At 42.8% G+C, this 22,426-nt stretch overlaps 2 protein-coding genes across 2 annotated transcripts; one reads left to right on the forward strand and one right to left on the reverse strand.

Moving 5' to 3' along the window:
* Nucleotides 1-1,361: 1,361 nt before the first annotated feature.
* On the forward strand, nt 1,362-13,261 carry LOC311146709 (G-protein coupled receptor 55-like). The gene is made up of 3 exons (XM_084183261.1): nt 1,362-1,435; nt 2,972-3,704; nt 12,036-13,261. The coding sequence occupies exons 1-3, from the start codon at nt 1,422-1,424 to the stop codon at nt 12,249-12,251; spliced, it is 963 nt and encodes a 320-aa protein (XP_084039387.1). The 5' UTR covers nt 1,362-1,421; the 3' UTR covers nt 12,252-13,261.
* Nucleotides 13,262-13,352: 91 nt separating this feature from the next.
* On the reverse strand, nt 13,353-20,542 carry LOC311146704 (integral membrane protein 2C-like). Its single transcript, XM_084183254.1, has 6 exons — nt 20,325-20,542; nt 17,822-17,959; nt 17,319-17,507; nt 16,856-16,966; nt 16,134-16,287; nt 13,353-15,160 (listed from the first exon to the last, which is right to left on the reverse strand). The coding sequence occupies exons 1-6, from the start codon at nt 20,415-20,417 to the stop codon at nt 15,069-15,071; spliced, it is 777 nt and encodes a 258-aa protein (XP_084039380.1). The 5' UTR covers nt 20,418-20,542; the 3' UTR covers nt 13,353-15,068.
* Nucleotides 20,543-22,426: the final 1,884 nt, after the last annotated feature.

Consider the following 22,426-nt stretch of genomic DNA (forward strand, 5'->3'; position numbering starts at 1 on the left):
TAAGAGTGAGAAGGAAGCAGTCATGGGGCAGTCAGTGGGGGCAGGGGAAGTGACTCACGTTCCAGCAGCAGAGGTCTATTCAAAATAAAAGTCCCTCAACGCATCTGCCGACTCATTTTTCTAAATAAAAGTCAATGTGTTATATGTTCTTTTTATTTGATTTATTTTACCTGCTTCTAACATTAGGGGGGGGGGGGGGTGTCCCCACTGTCCCCACTGTCCCCACTGTCCCTCCCGGCTCCTACACCCTTGGTTACAGTAACTCAGATTAAAGCAATAGATTCACTTTTCTGGTTCATAGTTTAAACAATTTTTTTTTGCAAGAGATGAATTTGCAAAGAGAATCATTGGCACTTGCAAGAGATGCATTGGCAAAATAGAAAAACACAATTAGTTACTTACACACATCCCATAAAATAAATCAAATTACATTGAAAAATACATACATGTAAAATGATTAAAAGGAAAGCTAGTGAAAGCTGTATAGTGTAAGTACAACATCAATGACATTGTCAAGATGTTTGGAACTCTTGGTAAAAAGCATACCTCACTGTTAAACTCATCTCAATTGTTCAAACTTTGACGTTTTCAAACCATTTGTTCAAAGGTATGTGACTGTCTAACCCCAATTCTTTCTGGCTATGTCGCCGCTGTGCTGACAGACATTGGGCTCTATTCAATCAAATCCGCTTTAGCCGACATATGCATAGCGGTTGTTTTGGTGGTGTCGGAACTGCGTTAGAGCTGTCAAATCCACAAGTGGCTCCTGGCATTATACCCAAAGTGGACATTGCCATTGGCTGCACGGAGTCGCATTAAAAAAATTAAAAAATAATAATTAAGAGAAATCCCATGCAGCCTTGTTTCCAAGTTGGAACACTGGAATGTGAGATGTAATCTATACCTCGATTAGGCTGATAGAAATCCTCATTATTTAGGATTTTAAATTTGAGTGTCATTATTTCTATATAGGGTTAGGGTTAGGGTTGGGATAACTTTCTAACGCGAGTGGTACGGGAGTGGCTAGGTGACAATGATCAAGAGAGCAGCTGCTAGACGACTTGACAGCTCTAATGCAGTTATGCGGTTAACATTTGATCTGATTGAATCTAGGCCTTTGACTTAATTTGAATATTTCTCTAAGAAAAATATTTTTCAATCTGTATATAATATACAGTATGTTATTATATGTGATAGCAGAATGACACTGTGTTCTCAAACAAATCTGATTGTTATGATTTGTGTATGTATTTCTAAGTTATGTCTCAGACATAACCTCTTGTCTGCGGCTGTAACCTGCTGTAGAGAGCACCAATTCAGACTATTGGAGTTCTCTCACATAGGAAGTGGTCATGAAAAAGCAGAAGTGTTAAACTAATGTGTCTGGCACAGATAGACTGACAGACAGACACACCAGCAGCATGGCATCTATAAGGTAAGGTTTCACTTACTGTATATACTGTATGGTGGTGGAAAAAGTACTCAATTGTCATACTTGAGTAAAAGTAAACATACCTTAATAGAAAATGACTCAAATAAAAGTGAAAGTCACCCAGTAAAATACTATTTGAGTAAAAATCTAAAAGTATTTGGTTTTAAATATACTTAAGAATCAAAAGTAAATATAATTGCAAAAATATACTTAAGTATCAAAAGTAAAAGTATCAACAATTTCAAATTCCTTATATTAAGCAAAGCAGACGGCACCATTTTCTTGTTTTTATTTTATTTACGGATAGCCAGGGGCACACTCCAACACTCAGACATAATTTACAAACAAAGCATTTGTGTTTAGTGAGTTCGCCAGATCAGAGACAGTAGGGATGACTAGGGAGTACTTTTGGGTGTCAGGGAAAATGTATGTAGTAAAAGTACATTATTTTCTTTAGGAATGTAGTGAAGTAAAAGTAAAAGTTGTCAAAAATATAAATAGTAAAGTAAAGTACAGATACCCCAAAAAACTACTTAAGTAGTACTTTAAAGTATTTTTAACTAATTACTTTACACCAATGATGGTGTTACATCATTACAACAGAAAACACACTCAGAGAAGAGTGATTATTCAAATCAAACCAATAAAATAGGTGATTACCTTATCTAAAACAACGTAATAAACATAATCCGAAGTCATTTTAAACTTAGAAAACACTTAACTAATAAAAAATGTATAGGTTGGATTTATGTCAAGCTAACCATTATTTTACCAGGTTACTTTAATTTAGTTCTACAGTATTTGATGAGACCAAGCCACAAAAATATTTTGGTTCAGAATAGTCTTTGGCCATATGGCATGCAGACTGGCAGTGAAGTGGTTAAAGTGATGCTCTGGAAATTTTGTACAATTTCAGCCAGTAGTTTTGAAAGTGGTGTTCACGAGCTAAAATGGGTCCCCGTTTTTTGTGTACTACGTCATCCAATTTTGTACTACGTCATCCATTTCGTATGATATGTTACTTCCTGCAAAAAACAACAACATATATATTTATTTATTTGTGCAATTCGTATGATATGTTACGAATCCAATTCGTACAATATGTTAAGTATTTGTTGTACTTAAGACCCCAGACTGCATCTTTAAAGGTTCTCACATTAAATCAGGCAGGCACTGCTTTCATATGTGAGGAGGGTACAGCTACTGTAGGCTATCCACACGGCTGAGAAAGGGAATCAGGTTTTGCATATTGGCATGCGTGTGTGTCTACGTGCGTGCGCGTGCGAGTGTGTGGGTGTGTTTCAATCTCAGTGCCAGTAAAATGATACATGGGGTATATGGGGAAAAGTAAATATCAAAGTAGTGGGAAAATGATTGGGAGGAAAAAAGCAACAACAAAAAGGTGAGATAGTATGGCCATAATTTGTATCCTACATTTTGTGAGACACTCATTCATAATCAAAACACCATTCCTTTTAGAAAATAAATTACAAGGTCTATTTGTATTGGCTTACCCAACGTCTCCCATTTACCCCTCAGCAGCAACATGACAACCAACTGCTCCTTCACCGAGGTAGACAGCCTCATGAAATCACTGGAACTCGCCATCTACGTGCCCATCTTCGTGTGCGGCCTTGTCCTCAACATCCTTGCCCTGGTTGTCTTCTGCGTCCTCCTCCGCAAGTGGACAGAGTCCACCATCTACATGACCAACCTGGCCCTCATGGACCTCCTTCTTCTCCTCCTGCTCCCCTTCAAGATGCACGCCACCATCCACCACTGGGCGGCCCACCACCGCATCCTCTGCTCCTTCCTGGAGAGCCTGTACTTCGTGGGCATGTACGGCAGCGTCTACACCATTGCCTGCATAGCCGTGGACCGCTGGTTGGCCATATGCCACCCCTTCCGTGCCAAGCAGCTCCGCTCCCCTCGGGCCGCTCTGGGGACCTGCATCCTGGTCTGGGTGATGGTGCTGGGGGGCACCTCCCCCATCTACTCATTCCGCACGGCAGAAAAGGGGTCCTTCCACTGCTTCCACAGCTTCTCGGACCAGGGCTGGCGCCAAGAGGTGATCGGCTGCCTCTTGGGCTTTGGGTTTGTGGGACCGGCCCTGGTGCTGGTAGTGTGTTCGGCCCAGAGCATCGGCACGCTGAGGCAGTCGGGCCAGGAGAGCCCTAAGAGCAGAGCCTGCGTGAGGACCATCTACAGCAGCCTCTGTGCCTTCCTAGTCCCCTTCACACCCAGCCACCTGGGCATCCTGCTGCAGTTCCTGGTGAGTTCATTATAAACAGGCCCGGCTGCAGGATGACATGCCTGAGGGGGCATTTAACTAGTATTGATTTAGAGCCCTAATACCACAAGGTAGATTGTTCCTACTAATGTTCAAATGTACACCTCAACAACCATGGCTTTATATAGTAACACAAGAAAGATATGAGCCCCACTACAACGTGTCTATCTGAAATGCAGCCGAAGCTACAGTAGGCCTAGGCTACACATAACTTGCGCCTGCCAACACACACAGATCACCTCAACAGGATGAGCGCCACTAGCTTATCAAAGATTCTCACAGGCTTCATAACTTAAACTTCAATAATTAGATCTATAGGCTACGTTCTTGTCGAATTTGTGACACTACGCTACGCAATGAGCGTAACCAAGCCGCTACTTCTCTAGAGTTTCAGAAAAGCAAACTAAATAAAACTAACTGCATATTTTATAGTCATAGCTGATGTCAAAATGTCCTACATGGCAGTAGCTAATTTGAATCTGCCGCGAATAAGAGTAAATACCCATTCCGAGAGCAACACACACACACGCTATTGAGGCGGTGTGTCCAAACTTTTGACTGGTACTGTATATATATTTATACTCTGGACTCCGACGTTGCTCGTCCTAATATTTCTATACTGTATTACTCAATTCCCCCCCAAAAATGCTTTTCTTTCGAAAACAATGACATTTCTAAGTGACCCCAAACTTTTGAACGGTAGTGTATATATACAGTGGGGAGAACAAGTATTTGATACACTGCCGATTTTGCAGGTTTTCCTACTTACAAAGCATGTAGAGGTCTGTAATTTTTATCATAGGTACACTTCAACTGTGAGAGACGGAATCTAAAACAAAAATCCAGAAAATCACATTGTATGATTTTTAAGTCATTAATTTGCATTTTATTGCATGACATAAGTATTTGATACATCAGAAAAGCAGAACTTAATATTTGGTACAGAAACCTTTGTTTGCAATTACAGAGATCATACGTTTCCTGTAGGTCTTGACTAGGTTTGCACACACTGCAGCAGGGATTTTGGCCCACTCCTCCATACAGACCTTCTCCAGATCCTTCAGGTTTCGGGGCTGTCGCTGGGCAATACGGACTTTCAGCTCCCTCCAAAGATTTTCTATTGGGTTCAGGTCTGGAGACTGGCTAGGCCAATCCAGGACCTTGAGATGCTTCTTACGGAGCCACTCCTTAGTTGCCCTGGCTGTGTGTTTCGGGACGTTGTCATGCTGGAAGACCCAGCCACGACCCATCTTCAATGCTCTTACTGAGGGAAGGAGGTTGTTGGCCAAGATCTTGTGATACATGGCCCCATCCATCCTCCCCTCAATACGGTGCAGTCGTCCTGTCCCCTTTTCAGAAAAGCATCCCCAAAGAATGATGTTTCCACCTCCATGCTTCACGGTTGGGATGGTGTTCTTGGGGTTGTACTCATCCTTCTTCTTCCTCCAAACACGGCGAGTGGAGTTTAGACCAAAAAGCTATATTTTTGTCTCATCAGACCACATGACCTTCTCCCATTCCTCCTCTGGATCATCCAGATGGTCATTGGCAAACTTCAGACGGGCCTGGACATGCGCTGGCTTGACCAGGGGGACCTTGCGTGCGCTGCAGGATTTTAATCCATGACGGCATAGTGTGTTACTAATGGTTTTCTTTGAGACTGTGGTCCCAGCTCTCTTCAGGTCATTGCTCAGGTCCTGCCGTGTAGTTCTGGGCTGATCCCTCACCTTCCTCATGATCATTGATGCCCCACGAGGTGAGATCTTGCATGGAGCCCCAGACCAAGGGTGATTGACCGTCATCTTGAACTTTTTCCATTTTCTAATAATTGTGCCAACAGTTGTTGCCTTCTCACCAAGCTGCTTGCCTATTGTCCTGTAGCCCATCCCAGCCTTGTGCAGGTCTACAATTTTATCCCTGATGTCCTTACACAGCTCTCTGGTCTTGGCCATTGTGGAGAGGTTGGAGTCTGTTTTATTGAGAGTGGACAGGTGTCTTTTATACAGGTAATGAGTTCAAACAGGTGCAGTTAATACAGGTAATGAGTGGAGAAGAGGAGGGCTTCTTAAAGAAAAACGAACAGGTCTGTGAGAGCCGGAATTCTTACTGGTTGGTAGGTGATCAAATACTTATGTCATGCAATAAAATGCAAATTAATTACTTAAAAATCATACAATGTGATTTTCTGGATTTTTGTTTTAGATTCCGTCTCTCACAGTTAAATGATCAAAATTACAGACCTCTACATGCTTTGTAAGTAGGAAAACCTGCAATATCGGCAGTGTATCAAATACTTGTTCTCCCCACTGTATGTGTGAAGGGATGTATAGACATTATGGACAGTATGTGGATAGAATATGTAGTATATCTGAAGAATACGTAGGATAGAATAATATGTACAGCAATAGTTGAATAGGATGGCCTTGACTAGAAAACAGTATATACATATGAAATGGGTCAAATCAAATCAAATCACATGCGCCAAATACAACAGGTGTAGACCTTACAGTGAAATGCTTACTTACTAGCCCTTAACCAACAATGCCGTTTTAAGAAAGAATACCAAACAAAATCACAAAAAAATACAATATAAAATAATACGAAATAAAAGTAACAAATAATTAAAGAGCAGCAGTAAAAATAACAATAGCGAGGCTATATACAGGGGGTACCGGTACCGAGTCAATGTGCGGGGGCACCGGTTAGTCGAGGTAATTGGGGTAATATGTACATGTAGGTAGAATTATTAAAGTGACTATGCATAGATAATAAACAGAGAGTAGCAGCTGCGTAAAAGAGGGGTGGGGGGCAATGCAAATAGTCTGGGTAGCCATTTGATTAGATGTTCAGGAGTCTTATGGCTTGGGGGTAGAAGCTGTTTAGAAGCCTCATGGACCTAGACTTGGCGCTCTGGTACCGCTTGCCGTGCGGTAGCAGAGAGAACAGTCTATGACTAGGGGGGCTGGAGTCTGACAATTTTTAGGGCCTTCCTCTGACACCGCCTGGTATAGAGTTCCTGGATGGCAGGAAGCTTGGCCCCAGTGATGTACTGGGCCGTACGCACTACCCTCTGTAGTGCCTTGCGGTCGGAGGCCGAGCAGTTGCCATACCAGGCAGTGATGCAACCAGTCAGGATGCTCTCGATGGTGCAGCTGTAGAACCTTTTGAGGATCTGAGGACCCATGCCAAATCTTTTCAGTCTCCTGAAGGGGAATAGGTTTTGTCGTGCCCTCTTCACGACAGTCTTGGTGTGCTTGGACCATGTTCGTTTGTTGGGGATGTGGACACCAAGGAACTTGAAGCTCTCAACCTGCTCTACTACAGCCCCGTCGATGAGAATGGGGGCATGCTCGGTCCTCTTCTTTTTCCTGTAGTCCACAATCATCTCCTTTGTCTTGATCACGTTGAGGGAGAGGTTGTTGTCCTGGCACCACACAGCCAGTCTCTGACCTCTTCCCTATAGGCTGTCTCGTCGTTGTCGGTGATCAGGACTACCACTGTTGTGTCATCGGCAAACTTAATGATGGTGTAGGAGTCGTGCCTGGCCATGCAGTCATGAGTGAACAGGGAGTACAGGAGGGGACTGAGCACGCACCCCTGAGGTGCCCCCGTGTTGAGGATCAGCGCAGCGGATGTGTTGTTACCTACCTTTACCACCTGGGGGCGGCCCGTCAGGAAGTCCAGGATCCAGTTGCAGAGGGAGGTGTTTAGTCCCAGGGTCCTTAGCTTAGTGATGAGCTTTGAGGGCACTATGGTGTTGAACGCTGAGCTGTAGTCAATGAATAGCATTCTCACATAGGTGTTCCTTTTGTCCAGGTGTGAAAGGGCAGTGTGGAGCGCAATAGAGATTGCATCATCTGTGGATCTGTTGGGGCGGTATGCAAATTGGAGTGGGTCTAGGGTTTCTGGGATAATGGTGTTGATGTGAGCCATGACCAGCCTTTCAAAGCACTTCATGGCTATATACATGAGTGCTACGGCTCGGTAGTCATTTAGGCAGGTTACCTTAGTGTTCTTGGGCACAGGGACTATGGAGGTCTGCTTGAAACATGTTGGTATTACAGACTCAGACAGGGAGAGGTTAAAGATGTCAGTGAAGACACTTGCCAGTTGGTCAGCGCATGCTCGAAGTACACATCCTGGTAATCCGGCCTTGTGAATGTTGACCTGTTTAAAGGTCTTACTCACATCGGCTACGGAGAGCGTGATCACACAGTCATCCGGAACAGCTGATGCTCTCATGCATGTTTCAGTGTTACTTTCCTCGAAACAAGCATAGAAGTAATTTAGCTCGTCTGGTAGGCTTGTGTCACTGGGCAGCTCGCGGCTGTGCTTCCCTTTGTAGTCTGTAATAGTTTGCAAGCCCTGCCACATCTGACGAGTGTTGGAGCCGGTGTAGTACGATTCGATCTTAGTCCTGTATTGACGCTTTGCCTGTTTGAAAATGTTGCCGTCTGGTTTGCTTAATATAAGGAATTTGAAATTATTTATACTTTTTCTTTTACTTTTGATACTTAAGTATATTTAAAACCAAATACTTTTAGACTTTTACTTAAGTAGTATTTTACTGGGTTACTTTTACTTTTACTTGAGTCATTTTCTATTAAGGTATCTTTACTTTTACTCAAGTATGACAATTGGGTACTTTTTCCACCACTGATTAAAGTGACCAGTGTTCCACGTCTATGTACATTGGGCAGCAGCCTCTAAGTTGCAGGGTTGAAAAACCGGGTGGTAGCTGGCTAGTGACAGGGACTAAGTTCAGGGCAGGGTACTTACTGGAGGCCAGCTAGTGATGCCTATTTAACAGTCTGATGGCCTTGAGATAGAAGCTCCCTGCAAGAGAGCAGGGAGGGGGCAAAAAAGTTGTGTATGTGTCGTTTTCATAGTATTGACATCAGTTTTACAGTAGCCTATCACACACAATGACTGTGTAATGTAAATGAATGATAACAGAGTGAAATTTACTTGTTTTAGTAGGCTACACACGGTATTGGTCCTACATACAACATTTTAAACAAAATAGGCCTATCTGAAATGCAGCCATATACACGACAACTGTCATTTTGCACACAAGAAAGCACACAATGTTGAAGAGAAGCCCCATGAAGACTGGTAGCCCAAGATGCACTCATTAAAACAGCACACACCGTAACCATCGAATCAGGACAATGGACAGAAGGCTACCTGCAGTCAGCGTGACGGGACATTAAAAACTGTAATATCTTATGTTTCACCGAGTCGTGGCTGAACGACGACAATGATAACATTCAGCTAGCAGGCTATACATCGGCAGGACAGAATTCCCCCTCAGGAGACTGAAAAGATTTGGCATGGGTCCTCAGATCCTCAAAATATTCTACAGCTGCACCATCGAGAGCATCCTGACTGGTTGCATCACCGCCTGGTATGGCAACTGCTTGGCCTCCGACCGCAAGGCACTACAGAGGGTAGTGCGTACGGCCCAGTACATCACTGGGGCAAAGCTTCCTGCCATCCAGGACCTCTATACCAGGCGGTGTCAGAGGAAGGCCCTCAAAATTGTCAAAGACTCCAGCCACCCTAGTCATAGACTGTTCTCTCTGCTACCGCACGGCAAGCGGTACCGGAGTGCCAAGTCTAGGTCCAAAAGACTTCTCAACAGCTTCTACCCCCAAGCCATAAGACTCCTGAACAGCTAATCATGGCTACCCGGACTATATGCACTGCAAACTATTTGCACCCATCCTTTTTACGCTGCTGCTACTCTGTTAATTATTTATGCATAGTCACTTTAACTCTACCCACATGTACATATTACCTCAACTACCTCAACTAGCCGGTGCCCCCGCACATTGACTCTGCAACGGTACCCCCCTGTATATTTAGCCTCCCTACTGTCACTTTATTTTACTTCTGCTCTTTTTTTTCTCAACACTTTTTTTGTAGTTGTTTTATTTTGACTTTAATTTTTTTTATTGTATTTAATTTTTTTAAATAAATGCACTGTTGGTTAAGGGCTGTAAGTAAGCATTTCACTGTAATGTCTGCACCTGTTGTATTCGGCGCATGTGACCAATACAATTTGATTTGATTTGATTTGATTTAAAGAGATCCTTTTAACGCGTACATTCGGATTGTCATGCTTGCTTCGCAAGCTAGCAAGCAGGCTAGGTAGTGCTAGGTATCAGCAGCCAATCCAGTAGTGTCTGGAAACTATAGTGCTCTTCGATCGGTCAATAGCAACGTGATGTCGCAGAGTATTTGCATAAAGTTCTGTTTTTCCCAACTTTGGTCCTGCCCTGTTCACGTCCCTCACCCATGCTTGCATCGCCCAACGGTCCCCCCGCCCACTTCACTTCCTTCATCAAAATGAATGGGCTTCCGTTGTTTCATCGACCCCAACGTGCTATGTGGATCTCTTGTGTAACGTTAGATGCACTGCCAATTTCAGCATCACCTCAGAGCACAACCAATAGGATACATTGGTCATTGTTGGTATTCTTGTCATAAGAAGGAATTCCCCTCGACCATGCCCACAAATTGGGGAAAATAAACATTATTTCACATTGACCCCATTGTAAAAGCGCCAACTTCCTTGTCAAATTTTTGTTATACAGAAATAACAAAAAATGCAGAAAAGCTTCTGTGTTGTTCAATGTACATGTAACCAGGTCAAAATCCCGACCTACGGTTTGCAATGCTCCCATGTAGGCAAAAAGAAATTGCGAGAAGAGCCCTATGGCTTCAGGCTATTCGGCGTGGGAGAGTGGGAAATATGGGGACACGGTGTCCAAGTAGGCTAGACGTAGCTATGTGTGTGTAAAACATTTCATCATAGGTAAGACATGTAACTTGTTTAGTATAGTCCGTTTGTAACTCCACTCACTACTTGTAGCTGTGTAGTCAGTTTGTTTGTGTTGTTGGTCTTGGCTAGCTTAATGTTCCGGTCAATAGCTTGCTAGAACTCACTCACGTGGCTGCTAGCACCGTCATGAAAAGGAGCATGAGGCAAGCCCTACAATATTACGTTTTTCTAAGTAGTGAGAAAGCTCGGGAGCAGGCATTGTTGAAAAGTAATCTTTAGACATGTAGTACTTTTCTTAAATGTAGTTTGTAATTGACTAAAAGAAGTAGACAACAAGAAAATTGCGTTTGAAAAATGTTATGTTTTTGCTGTGAGCCAATGGGGTAACCTAGGTAACCACGGGTTGTTTTCCCCACTGGCGGGCAGGGCCTCGAAATTCTATCTAATACCGACTGGGACTATACCCGTCAAATAACGCAACGCTGTATATCTATCAATAGCAAATGGACCCACGAAAGCAAGCACTGACTTTAAGAATCACAGATAAATCTAAAAGAAGCATTGAAGTAAAAACCTAAGGCCTAAACTATACATTACATTCAATATCAGACAAACAACAAATAGGCTTACATGAGGGAAAACCAATTAATTAATCATTCTGGCAGGGCGGCCAGGGCCATAAAGGTTGTAGCTTACCATTTAGATGAGTTGCAGCCTCCTCCATGCGCTGTTGAACCTCATGAGAAGTTTCGGATTCCATTCTCCTTCCTGGTGAAATTTACTTGTCAGGTCCCTCTTAAATGCCAGCTGGACAAGCTGGGCTTTTCGTTGATGTAACATGCTGTGCCTGTGTTCACTGAATACATTCTTCAGAGTGGAGAATGAATTTTTGCACATTGCTGTAGATGTCCCAAGTGTTAATCCAAATCCATGTTTCAGTGCCAACAGCACAGTCTGCATTGCTGACAAAGGCCCGCTGTATCTTTGAAGAACACTGAGTGAGGTCCATTTGTTGCTGCTGGCTGTGATTGCAATTTCACTTTGCAAGAATCAATAAACTCTGCTTCCACTGGTCCAGTTTATGTTAGATCCAACAGGTGGTCAGGTGCTAGTGGCTGGGGTAACGGAGGTGCAGGTGCTTGTTGTGATGTTACCCTCTTGCTGTTGGTACTACCTGGCTTCTTGATTTTGTTGATCAACAGGCAGTGTGGGGGATGGGTGGGTATTTGCTGCGAGGCTCCTCAACCTCGTTGGTCGGGCCAGCAGGCTGCTCGGTGAGCTCGGCATCGCACTTGAAATGGTGGTCCTCAATTTTTTTGCTCTTGGCAGTGCCCAGGCATGCCCGGCTTTGCCACTACCTAGAGCCGGCTCTGATTATAAACCTAAAAATGCCATAAATACTTTCTTGAGGTTATCTTATGTGCATTTATATGTCTGGGGGCAACTTCATCCTTTGGCTCTTTTTTTCCTGACCATGTGACCTGACCAGGAAAAACCTTACAGGCATAACCTCTATCTCCTCCCAGGTACATAGATGCGTGATCGAGGACTGCGTGGCCAAGACGAGGATCAGCCTGTTCCTACAGGTGGCCATGAGTCTGGCCAACATCACATGCTGTCTGGACGCTGTGTGTTACTACTTCATCACCAGGGAGGTGAGGACCTCCAAGCAGACCTTCAACTTAAGGAGGTCCAGGTCCATCAGCCAGAAGAGAGCCACCACCAGCACCTCAGAGCTCTGACGAGACCCATGGAGGGACAAACACTGTGCAGAACTGGTTGAAATTATGTTTCAACCAGTTTTGCCCACTGGGAAGTTACTGGCTATAATCTTACTAGCTGTGTGAGAAATTCTGCCACTGTTTGAGGACAAGGGACGTTGAGTAGGAAAAATTAGTATTTATTATTGAAAACCTACGCATTTTGGCACTATTTTCCCTTTTGACTGTCTGCAGCCTTACCTCGGACAAGAGTTAACCCTATCAGACCAGATATTTTTATATATTTAACTTTGACTATATTTCACTGCTTCGCTTAAGTAAAATGTTTTAAACTTCTTAGACTACCACAAAAATACTTTTAAAGAGGTGAAGCAATTGAACAACAAAACAAAACATGGAAAATTACCATCTGATCTGATTACTATTGTTTGTGCCCTGTGCAATGCCATCTATATGTGTACTGTATGTCCTGACAAGGGAATCACCACAGAACAACAAGGCATGTTAAGTAGGAGAAGTCAGTTCGACCCATGGGGCGGCGCACAATTGGCCCAGCGTCGTCCAGGGTAGGGAAGGGAATGGCCGGCAGGGATGTAGCTCAGTTGGTAGAGAATGGCGTTTGCAACGCCAGGGTTGTGGGTTCGATTCCCACGGGGGGCCAGTATGAAAAAAAAAATAATAATGGATGCACTCACTAACTGTAAGTCGCTCTGGATAAGAGCGTCTGCTAAATGACTAAAATGTAAATGTCACTGAAATCCCTGAAGTGTCCTAGATACATAATTAATGTACCAAATATTGTCCATTGCAGCTTCGGCCTATATAAATTTGTATGTTATATAAAGTTTCTTTATAAAGCTCTTGAATGTATTCCTCTGAAGGGAGATGTAGTTGAAATGTAGTAATGTAATTTTCACTGATTATTTGTCATTGGTTTGACTTCTGTGCTTGGGTTTGACGCAAGTTAATGGTGTTTTGCGGACATTTTTCTATTTTTATTTAAGATAAATATGAAACGGTAGATTTTGGTACCCATGATATCCTTTGTATTCTCCTGAGTTTATTTATGTTTCTCTAAAACACACACACACCAACGACAATGAAAATGCAAAGATAAAGGAATATAGTTTTTACATATTTATTTATTAGGTAGTAAGATAAGCTATTACAAGCCAAATGACTGTACAGCATGGCGAGTCAGAAGAGAAGGGGACAGATCATGAAAGCCTATATCATACAGTAGGTCCCTTTAAAACAGCAAAATAATTCCTCCATAACATACAGTAGATCGATAGTAAAAAAATGTTAACAGAGACAGGCATGCAATAGAGAGAGAGAGAGAATCTAGATAGTAGGGATGGAGAATGGCTGCAATGACTCAACTGCAGACAAGAGGCTGATCCCTTTTTTTTTTTTTTTTACCTTTTTTTGTCATTTAGCAGATGCTCTTATCCAGAGCGACTTACAGTTAGTGAGTGCATACATTTCATCCCACTACTAAGACAGGAGGAAGAGGGCGACTGCGTTCCAATTCTCCACCCTTCTCCTGGAGTGTGCACTTGCACACTCCCTCTCAGAATCAGGACGTAGTTAAAGACACACAGAAAGAAAGAGTTTAACTAAAACCTATCCAACTGTACAGATGTAGGATCTTAATTTGAGCCAGTTTGCTACAGAAGGGAAATAATCCTGCAGCAACAGGAAATGAAAATTATGTGGATTATATATTAATTGAAATTCTTGTAGGCGTTGATACATTTTTCATAAGGGAAAATCAAGTCTGACATTTCAAAGCATTTTTTAAACCTCAAATACACTACCAGTTTTACATTTCCTGCATTTCAGGAAAGTTATCCTGCAACAGGGTGATCAAATTAAGAGTCTACATCTGTAGGTAATCTATATATGCCTAAGTAACACCCTCACGACTCAACATAGCGTTAGTGAGTATAGATTTGGTTCCGTTGGCCCGTCGAAAGCACTGCTACTTTATACAGTCTAAAGCCATGTGAGACCCAGAGAGTCAACCAGTGGAAGATACCACAAGGAAGAGGAACAAACCATAGAGAAATTATCATTCAATCACAAAACAAGCTCGGATAAAAATCAATGCACGTTCGAATATGAAATCCAAGAAAAATCCATATACAGTATATATTGCTTATAGGAATGATGCAAAATACATACACAAACAATTGATGATTTAAATTACAGGCGAAAAAACGTCTAAAATATATGAGGTATGTTTCGGCATTTCTGGACATCCAAAACAAGACGAGACATCATCATGGGTTCATTTTGGAACCAAGAGACAAATAGAAACACGTGTGTGTGCACAACGCACGCAGCATCTTAACTCCCAATTCTCCTCACTGTTACACACTGCACAGGGTTACAACAGAAGAAAGAGAAGAAGTAAAATACAGAAAGGACAAACTCAATCTGAGCCGATTGAAGTAAAAACCTAAGACAACTCATCTGATTATGCTGGCGTCGACTTCAAATCGATACAAATAAAATAATAAAACGTCAGTGCAACAACATGACATGAAATCCCAAGCAACAAAAAAGCTACAGATTCATCGCATTACCGACATTATCGAAATATACAGACCATTGGAATACAAAAAACTAACAAATAGAAACAACACCAGAGCAGTAAACAACAATTAAACTTGGGACAAAAAAAGGAATAAAAGAAAACATTCAAATCAATAACTATTGGACAAACACATGCTTTTTAAAGTGCAATATAAAGCCTAAGGGATGCGCGAGGTATGGTTTCAGAGTTGGCTTGGTGGTGTAGGGCGGCCATCTTGCCATCTTCCTCCTCAGGATTTAGACCCTGTCGCAGATCACTGTCTCGACGACAAAGGTGTTCTCAAAGTGACGGATGCTGTGGCAGTTCCTCGCATTGCGCTTGTCGATGCCTGGAGGAGGGAGAGATTAAGAGAAGAATGGAAGAGAAGAGAAGATAGGTAAGCTTACATCCAGTTTTATGTGTCTTGTTCAATGATGTTATACTTTTGATATATGATGTGAGATGTTCCATAGGGTTTGGTATATCTATGGTGCTATTGCAGTGCTGGGTTACTGAGGTAACTCCCCATATGTGTTCATATGCCAACATATTAGGTGCCTAAAAACCAGTATGGTATCATCCTCTGAAGACTAAATATTGAGCAATACAACAGTTGAGGGAGCTCCCACTGCCTACCTCACTGTTACCATGACTACCAGTACCAGCCTCATCTTGGATCAATGGAGTTGCCTACCAGCCCATATATGTGCTCAGAGGGAAGCATGTTACATCAATGCTCTGGTTTTACAACTAGCCAATCACAGAGGCTCACGGAGCACATCACTACTACGCATCACTTCCTCCCCCACACACGCTGTCTGATCATAGGACCTGCGTGGTGTGTTGGAAAAATTACTCACATGCGATGGCTTTGACATGGTAATCATACAGGGATCTGTGTGTGGAAGTCACTTAGAACTCATACTGTGGGAGGCTAGCGCCTGGCAGAACCCACACGCAAACTCACTCTCTCAGAGCCAGCACAGGAAGCGCCGATATGGACCTGGCCATCTCTGTTTCCTCTGTGATGAGGGGTGTCATATGGACACCTCTGACAGTCAGTGTTTCTCCCACCACACAGTCAGCCAGCCCATGGATTCGGACTGACTCAGTGACTACTGTGAAACACACAACCCTTCGCTCTCCTCTCCTCTCCTCTCCTCTGTACAGGACAGGAAGAGCCTAACTGATGACCTAGCACTTACATGCATCTCATGTTGACAAGGACATCGGTGTGTGAAATGTGTGTGTGCGAGTGTGAAATCTGGATGTGTGAGACAGAATAAAAAATAATGTGTTGTTGGTGTGTGTGTTGTCCTTACGTCGGCGTGCTTCGCGTCGGCGTTTGAGGCGGTAGGTGTCTTTGCCGTAGCAGAGCCGGTGGATGAAGGGCCCCAGAGGTCTCATGTTCCTCACCCTCCCCGTCACCACCATCTCCTCCTGGATGATGTAGGTCTGGGGCAGGTACGTCCCCTTCTGTTGGAGAGGGAGAGAGAGACACAAACACATACGTTAGTACAGGGATCATCAACTAGATTCAGCTGCAAACCAATTTTTTCTTGAGCAGATGGTCGGGGGGCCGGAACATAATTACAAATCATTTGTAGACTGTAAATTGACCGCAAGAATCCCAAACAGATATAATGTTTGACTAAAATATAATCATTTCAAACCGTGCTTACATTTGTATACGATCACGTCGTGTCTCTCTATTAATCGTGGGACTACTTAGGAACAGATTTCTTAAATTAAAATCACTTGGAGCTGATTTGCTGTTTTTTTTTTTTTTTTTTTTTTTTTTACAGTTGTTTGTGTCCAACAATGAAAATTCCACACACAAAAACAAAAAAAACACTGGCGCGGGCCGCCAGTTGGGAACCCTGCGTTAGTATAATGCCCTTCACAGGACAGACGGTACACACATGACCGCAATGTCCTTTTGTAGAATAAATATGCATGGGCAGACTGTCCCTCTGAAGGACAACCACATACACACAAACAGTTTCTCTGACAGACCTAACACAGATATAACACAATAGTGTACCTTGATGTTGACCAGCAGCTCCCAGAGGTTCCTTGGTGGCATTACCAGGGTGGTGTTGAGCTCAATCACATAACACTTGTCCAGGGCAATGTCATGGTACACAGTCAGACCCTGGAATTAGAAATTACAACAAAACATGAATCATCAATCCTGAGTTGAAACGGTGCTCTTGATATTTGAGAAGCAGAAAGGTCATTGCTAACCACATCTTACAGCAGATTTAAAGGAGGAAGGAAATATCAGCATTTACTAAACCCACAGATTCCCTCCAGTCTGCTAACTAACAGAAAAGGTCACATAAAGCTTTCATTGCCTTATAGACCACTGACCCTAATAGACACGTCCTCCAAAATCATATGCTCATATGTATACTAATGGGCAATGGGCGAGCATTTGGACACAAAATGGCCGCCTTGTATCACACTACACAATGAGTGTGTGGATAGGCATAGGGATGACTTACCCTCTGGAAGTCGTGGATGATGTCTGCGGGGTCGCTCCCCCCGAAGTGGGGCACGGGCACGCTGATCTGCTCATAGTTGTCGTCCAGGTAGATGCCCACGTTCTCCTCCAGCTCCTGTCTGCCGTGCAGGGGGGCGTACACAGAGTCTTCATACAGAACCCTGCAGTGGAACAGACTGTCCTCGGGGATCTAGAACACACAGAGGGAGAACAGATCAAAACAGGGTTAGGATAGTCAGGGGGGATATCTATATCATTCATCACTGCTCCAATCAGAACCAATTTGTCTATATGACTGAATATGTGAGGTATGATGTAGCAGGTAGTAGTAGCTACTACTGGCAGTTGTACAGTAGTATAGTATAGTATAGTTGTAAGGTGTGTGAGGTAGTATGTAAAAGTAGTATAATATCTGACCTGTGGTATAAAATAGGAGGTACTAGTGGTAGTTGTATAGTGTAGTGTAGAGTGGTGTAGTATAGTTGTATTATAGTAGTATAGTACCTGTTGTATGAAGTAGTACCGGTAGACGTATATGGAGGCCAGCACCAGTCCTGACATGAAGACCACCAGGCCAAAGGTGAGACAACACAGCCCGTTCAGATGAGACTTCTTGGGCCTCAGAGGAAGAACCAGCTCCTCCTGGAGAAAGAAACAATTCACAGGTCAGACCTACAGGCCAATGTCAGATAAGTTTAATACGATTCATCAGCAAGATGCTCCCACTATGAAAGAGCAGTTTCCGTTTCACTCAATGTTGGTGGTAATAGCTAAGCAGTTAGCTTCACCCAAGAAAAAATCCTAGGTGAAACAAAAATGACTATGATATAGTCACAATTATCAGAGCAGAAATAGTCTTATAATATGACAGTGAACCTCTCACACAGCCACATTTCCCTCTGTTACATCCTAACAAGCAATATCTTGCTTGCTTAGTCTGTGATGAGACCACTCTGTCCTTGCCAAGTAGTTAGCCAGAGAGGAAATCTCTAGGATGTAGGCTGAAGGATAGAGATGCTGAAGATGCCTTGTCATCCCAACAGCCCACCCCCAGTCTCTCAGCCCTACCGTCAATCTGTTTGCTATTAGCTATACACTACTCGCTACCTAGAAACGGTACCCACACACAGTTGCTAGGCACAATGGAGGATCAAAAGGGATGAGACAGATTGTGTTGTGTTTGCCGAGTGATGGCGAGGGAGGCTGTCATGGTTGTCTGGTAGTTCTATTCTTAGGACTCGACTTCCACATGCCCTACTTGTAGCTGTGACAGCGTTACATCACACACACCTCCAGTGGGACGGAGATCACAGTGATTGCGTGGAAGTGGAATCTCAAGCCAGATTTGGTATTAATAGTCCTTATACACACATACAGATTTGGTATCCACACGTCTCCTATGACGCCTTTGCGAGCATCCCCTGTCCCCCACCTCCCTACATGACGTCAAAACCATAACTATGTCATTACTAGTTATAGTTGCTCAATAATTTGAGGTACATGATCTCACACCTTCAGATTGGGACTTGCCAAACACATATGTATACTGAACAAAAATATAAACGCAACATGCAACAATTTCAAAGGTTTTACTGAGTTGGAGTTAATATAAGGAAATCAGTCAATTGAAATAAATTCATTAGGCCCTAATCTATGGATTTCACATGACTGGGCAGGGGTGCAGCCATGGGTGGTTCTGGGAGGGCATACCAGGCCCACCCACTTGGGGTTGGGAGCCAGGGCCAGCCAATCAGAATTAGTTTTTCACCACAAAAGGGCTTATTACATACAGAAATACTCCTCACTCCTCACAGTTTATCCTGTCACTTGCAGAAATACAATTCAATGTTTAGCATAAGTGGCAGGATAATTTCAGATTTGCTATGAATTGTATTAGCCTGCCTGACACTATACCATCCATCTAATGACAGACAGACCTACAAATGTGATGTCAACGCTAACATATTGAGCAGCCACATAGACACAACAGTGTGTGAATTCTATGAGTCAACACTTGACAGAGGCTTTCTATGCAAATCCAGTATGGCCACCCTTTTAGCAGCTCCCTGACAGCTATGTAACCAAATGCATATTTCTTATGACTCTCTCAACAACAGTGTCACTTCCTTTCCTTTATCTGATTTGAAAGAACAGAACAGATGAAAGCCAACCGAAGTACGACTTTCTTCTAGCATATAGCACCTGTGAAGTATTTTCAGATCAGTGCAGACTGCATAGATGAGGGTAATCACACAAGGAAAGGAAATCCCATTACACTATTGAAATGCATGCGCCCTCATTTCTAAAAACAGCCCAAATGCCCCTCACGCGGTACATGCTGGATTGGCGGGGAAAACACCTCGGTGATGTAAGCATACCGCAGCGATAACGTCCCCATTTGTTTGCACAATTTACGGACTGTCGATAAGATACAACTTCCCAATATCAACCTTTAAACGTGTTGTCTTGAAAGTTTTCGATAAACATAGCAATTATTCGAGTAACATGGTCTAGGATAGCCAGCCTACGATTCGTGGCTACGTCTGCTGCAAACTGAGGTATCTGCAGTGTCCCCAGTTAGCCTCACAAGGTGACGTAATGTCAACATCCTCTGGCTGTGCTGGCTAACTTGTATCGATTTTAAAAGGTTAGGCTACTTTGTATCCGTGTTTCCAGCGCTTTCACAGCAGCAGTGTATCATTTCTAGTAACAATAGTAGTAACACAGGATACTGTAACAGTAGCCTAAATGATATCGCGGTAGCCTACTATGCAGATTAGCCTACAACTGACGTTATGGGCTCTTTTGGACTTGAATATATTTTGAAATTCACATCAATGCAATCATTAGGCTACGTGCACGAATAGAGAACGCATTTAACTATAAAGCAATTAAGAAAACATAGCCCTGGTATAATCTAATTATTGCAATGGTCAGCAAAACATCCCTATTTTACCACAACGCTGTCAATACATCATGGAACAAAGAAAAGAGACGCTGAACTCACGTGTTCATAGGGCATGAGAATCTCGGCTTTGTCTCCATCGAGCTCCTTCTCTGGTTTCTGCGCCGAGACCGGCTGGAAAGTTATCTTCACCATCTTTGTATGTTTCTCTTTTTCACTACACTGACTTCCTCATTGGACACTGGTGGATTATATAGTTGCACTGTTCTCTCGCCCCCGTCGTATCAAGCTCCTCTCTGACCTCAGATGAGCGTAGCTGTGACGAACAACCCTGTGTGGGACTCTGAAAAAAATCAGACCACAATCACTTTTCAAAGTAAGAGATCCTGTTGCTTTTATTAACCTGTTGTTGACGTTATTATGTTTTGTAATAATTTGATTTTATGTTTGTATCGATATTGCTGGACTAAAAACTGTTTTGCACCTGAATGGGTGTTTTTCACTGCATGATTTCGATTCAGAATAGCGGGTTTATTTGCGAGATTCATTCAGGGACTTTTATTTTGAAGGTTTGCACCAGATATGGGTATAACTTCCTTATCTTATTTTTATCGCTTTTTCTCTGCTGATTTGCCTGAATAGGCTCTGATCACCCGGAAGTCTATAATGATACGCCTATACAGGAATGATACTCAAATTATCTCTTTAATGACGTGAAATTGGATATGTGAGAGTATGTGAATGTTAACCACACATTTATAATCAGTGGTTCCCAACCAGGGGTACTATGACCCTTGGGGGTACTCTGCCCATCCACAGGGGGTACTTGAGAAGACTCATTAGAACATAGGTTTACTGGTCAAATGCACACGAGGGGGTACTTTAGGGGAACTCCGGGCAGAGCAAAATTCAGTTGGTGGTACAGTAACAGAAAAAGGTTGGGAACCACTGGCCTAGGCTATATAGAGTGTGAGGACACTATGGAAAAAGTCATGGTAACACTTTATTTTGTTTAAGGGCTGTTTTATTCTTATAAAGGTCATACTGTGTGTGCATCTTATAATAATAATAATAATATGCCATTTAGCAGACGCTTTTATCCAAAGCGACTAACAGTCATGTGTGCATACATTTTTACGTAATGCTCAATCTTCCTATTGAGCATTAATAAACTCTTCATATGAGATAATAACAACTCCTCTAGCAATGTCTGTATGTCTGTCTGTCAGATCTGTAGAGAGGAATAGAGCACAAATGGAGAGAAAACTATCTTATCTAAAATTAATTTCACACCTCTCAATAAATAGAAGTATGGATGGCGCCCATGTGCCCAAGGATGAACAGGCCTACAATAGACTACAATGCAGATAAGAAATTCCTTTAGTCTATTCAAGACTGAAATAGGACTGTAATGAAATGTGGCACATTTTCCAATTCAAACTTGGCCTAATGTCCCATTCTGTTCATTGTCTTGGATTGGGTTGGGATTGGCCTCAACTTTGGACAGAATATGCAATGGCCCACAATTAAACTTGAAATACACGTAAAGGTGACTAATGATGCACGGTGAGAATTGTCTGTGAATGTTGCAAGATTCTTAATAGGCTAATGGCATTTGGCAATTGGTTATGCCTAGGCTAAGTGTTTGTTTGAGTTGGAAGGTATGTTGAGTAGGCCTAAAATATATAGCATTTATAGGGCACATTCAGAATGATCCTTTAGGCATATTGTTTACTTATTATTTTATATTTGCTAATTCAATAAATATTGGTTTTATGTGTTAAGTAGGCCCATAATGCCGCATTTAAAGTTGACGATAAAATACTGTCTCTTTGCTATTTATTATCATAATTTCATTTCCATCTATCTTTCAAAACATATTGGTGTCAGGATCACTACTAGAATGGTGGATTATGAAAGAAAAACCTATTTCGGGCTAGTCAAGTCCTCTCTCTCTCTCTGCAGACAACTTCCATGGTGCTCAGAGGACAAAAGACTAGACCAGCGATTGGCTGATTCGCATTGCGCTCAACAATCTTCTGCTCGCGTAGTCAGCCCCTCTATTCACATGTAAATGAGGTGAGGCGTTATAAATACCTAATACAGGCACTATCGTTGCGCTTGAGGCTGCATAACAAATCAGTGCTCGTCTGCACAAGTACAGTTCGGCTTTGTTTGCAACAGGGACCGGCGGCCATCTGTCC

Source organism: Coregonus lavaretus (genome assembly GCF_964263955.1).
Source record: "Coregonus lavaretus genome assembly, chromosome: 19".
NCBI lineage: Eukaryota > Metazoa > Chordata > Actinopteri > Salmoniformes > Salmonidae > Coregonus > Coregonus lavaretus.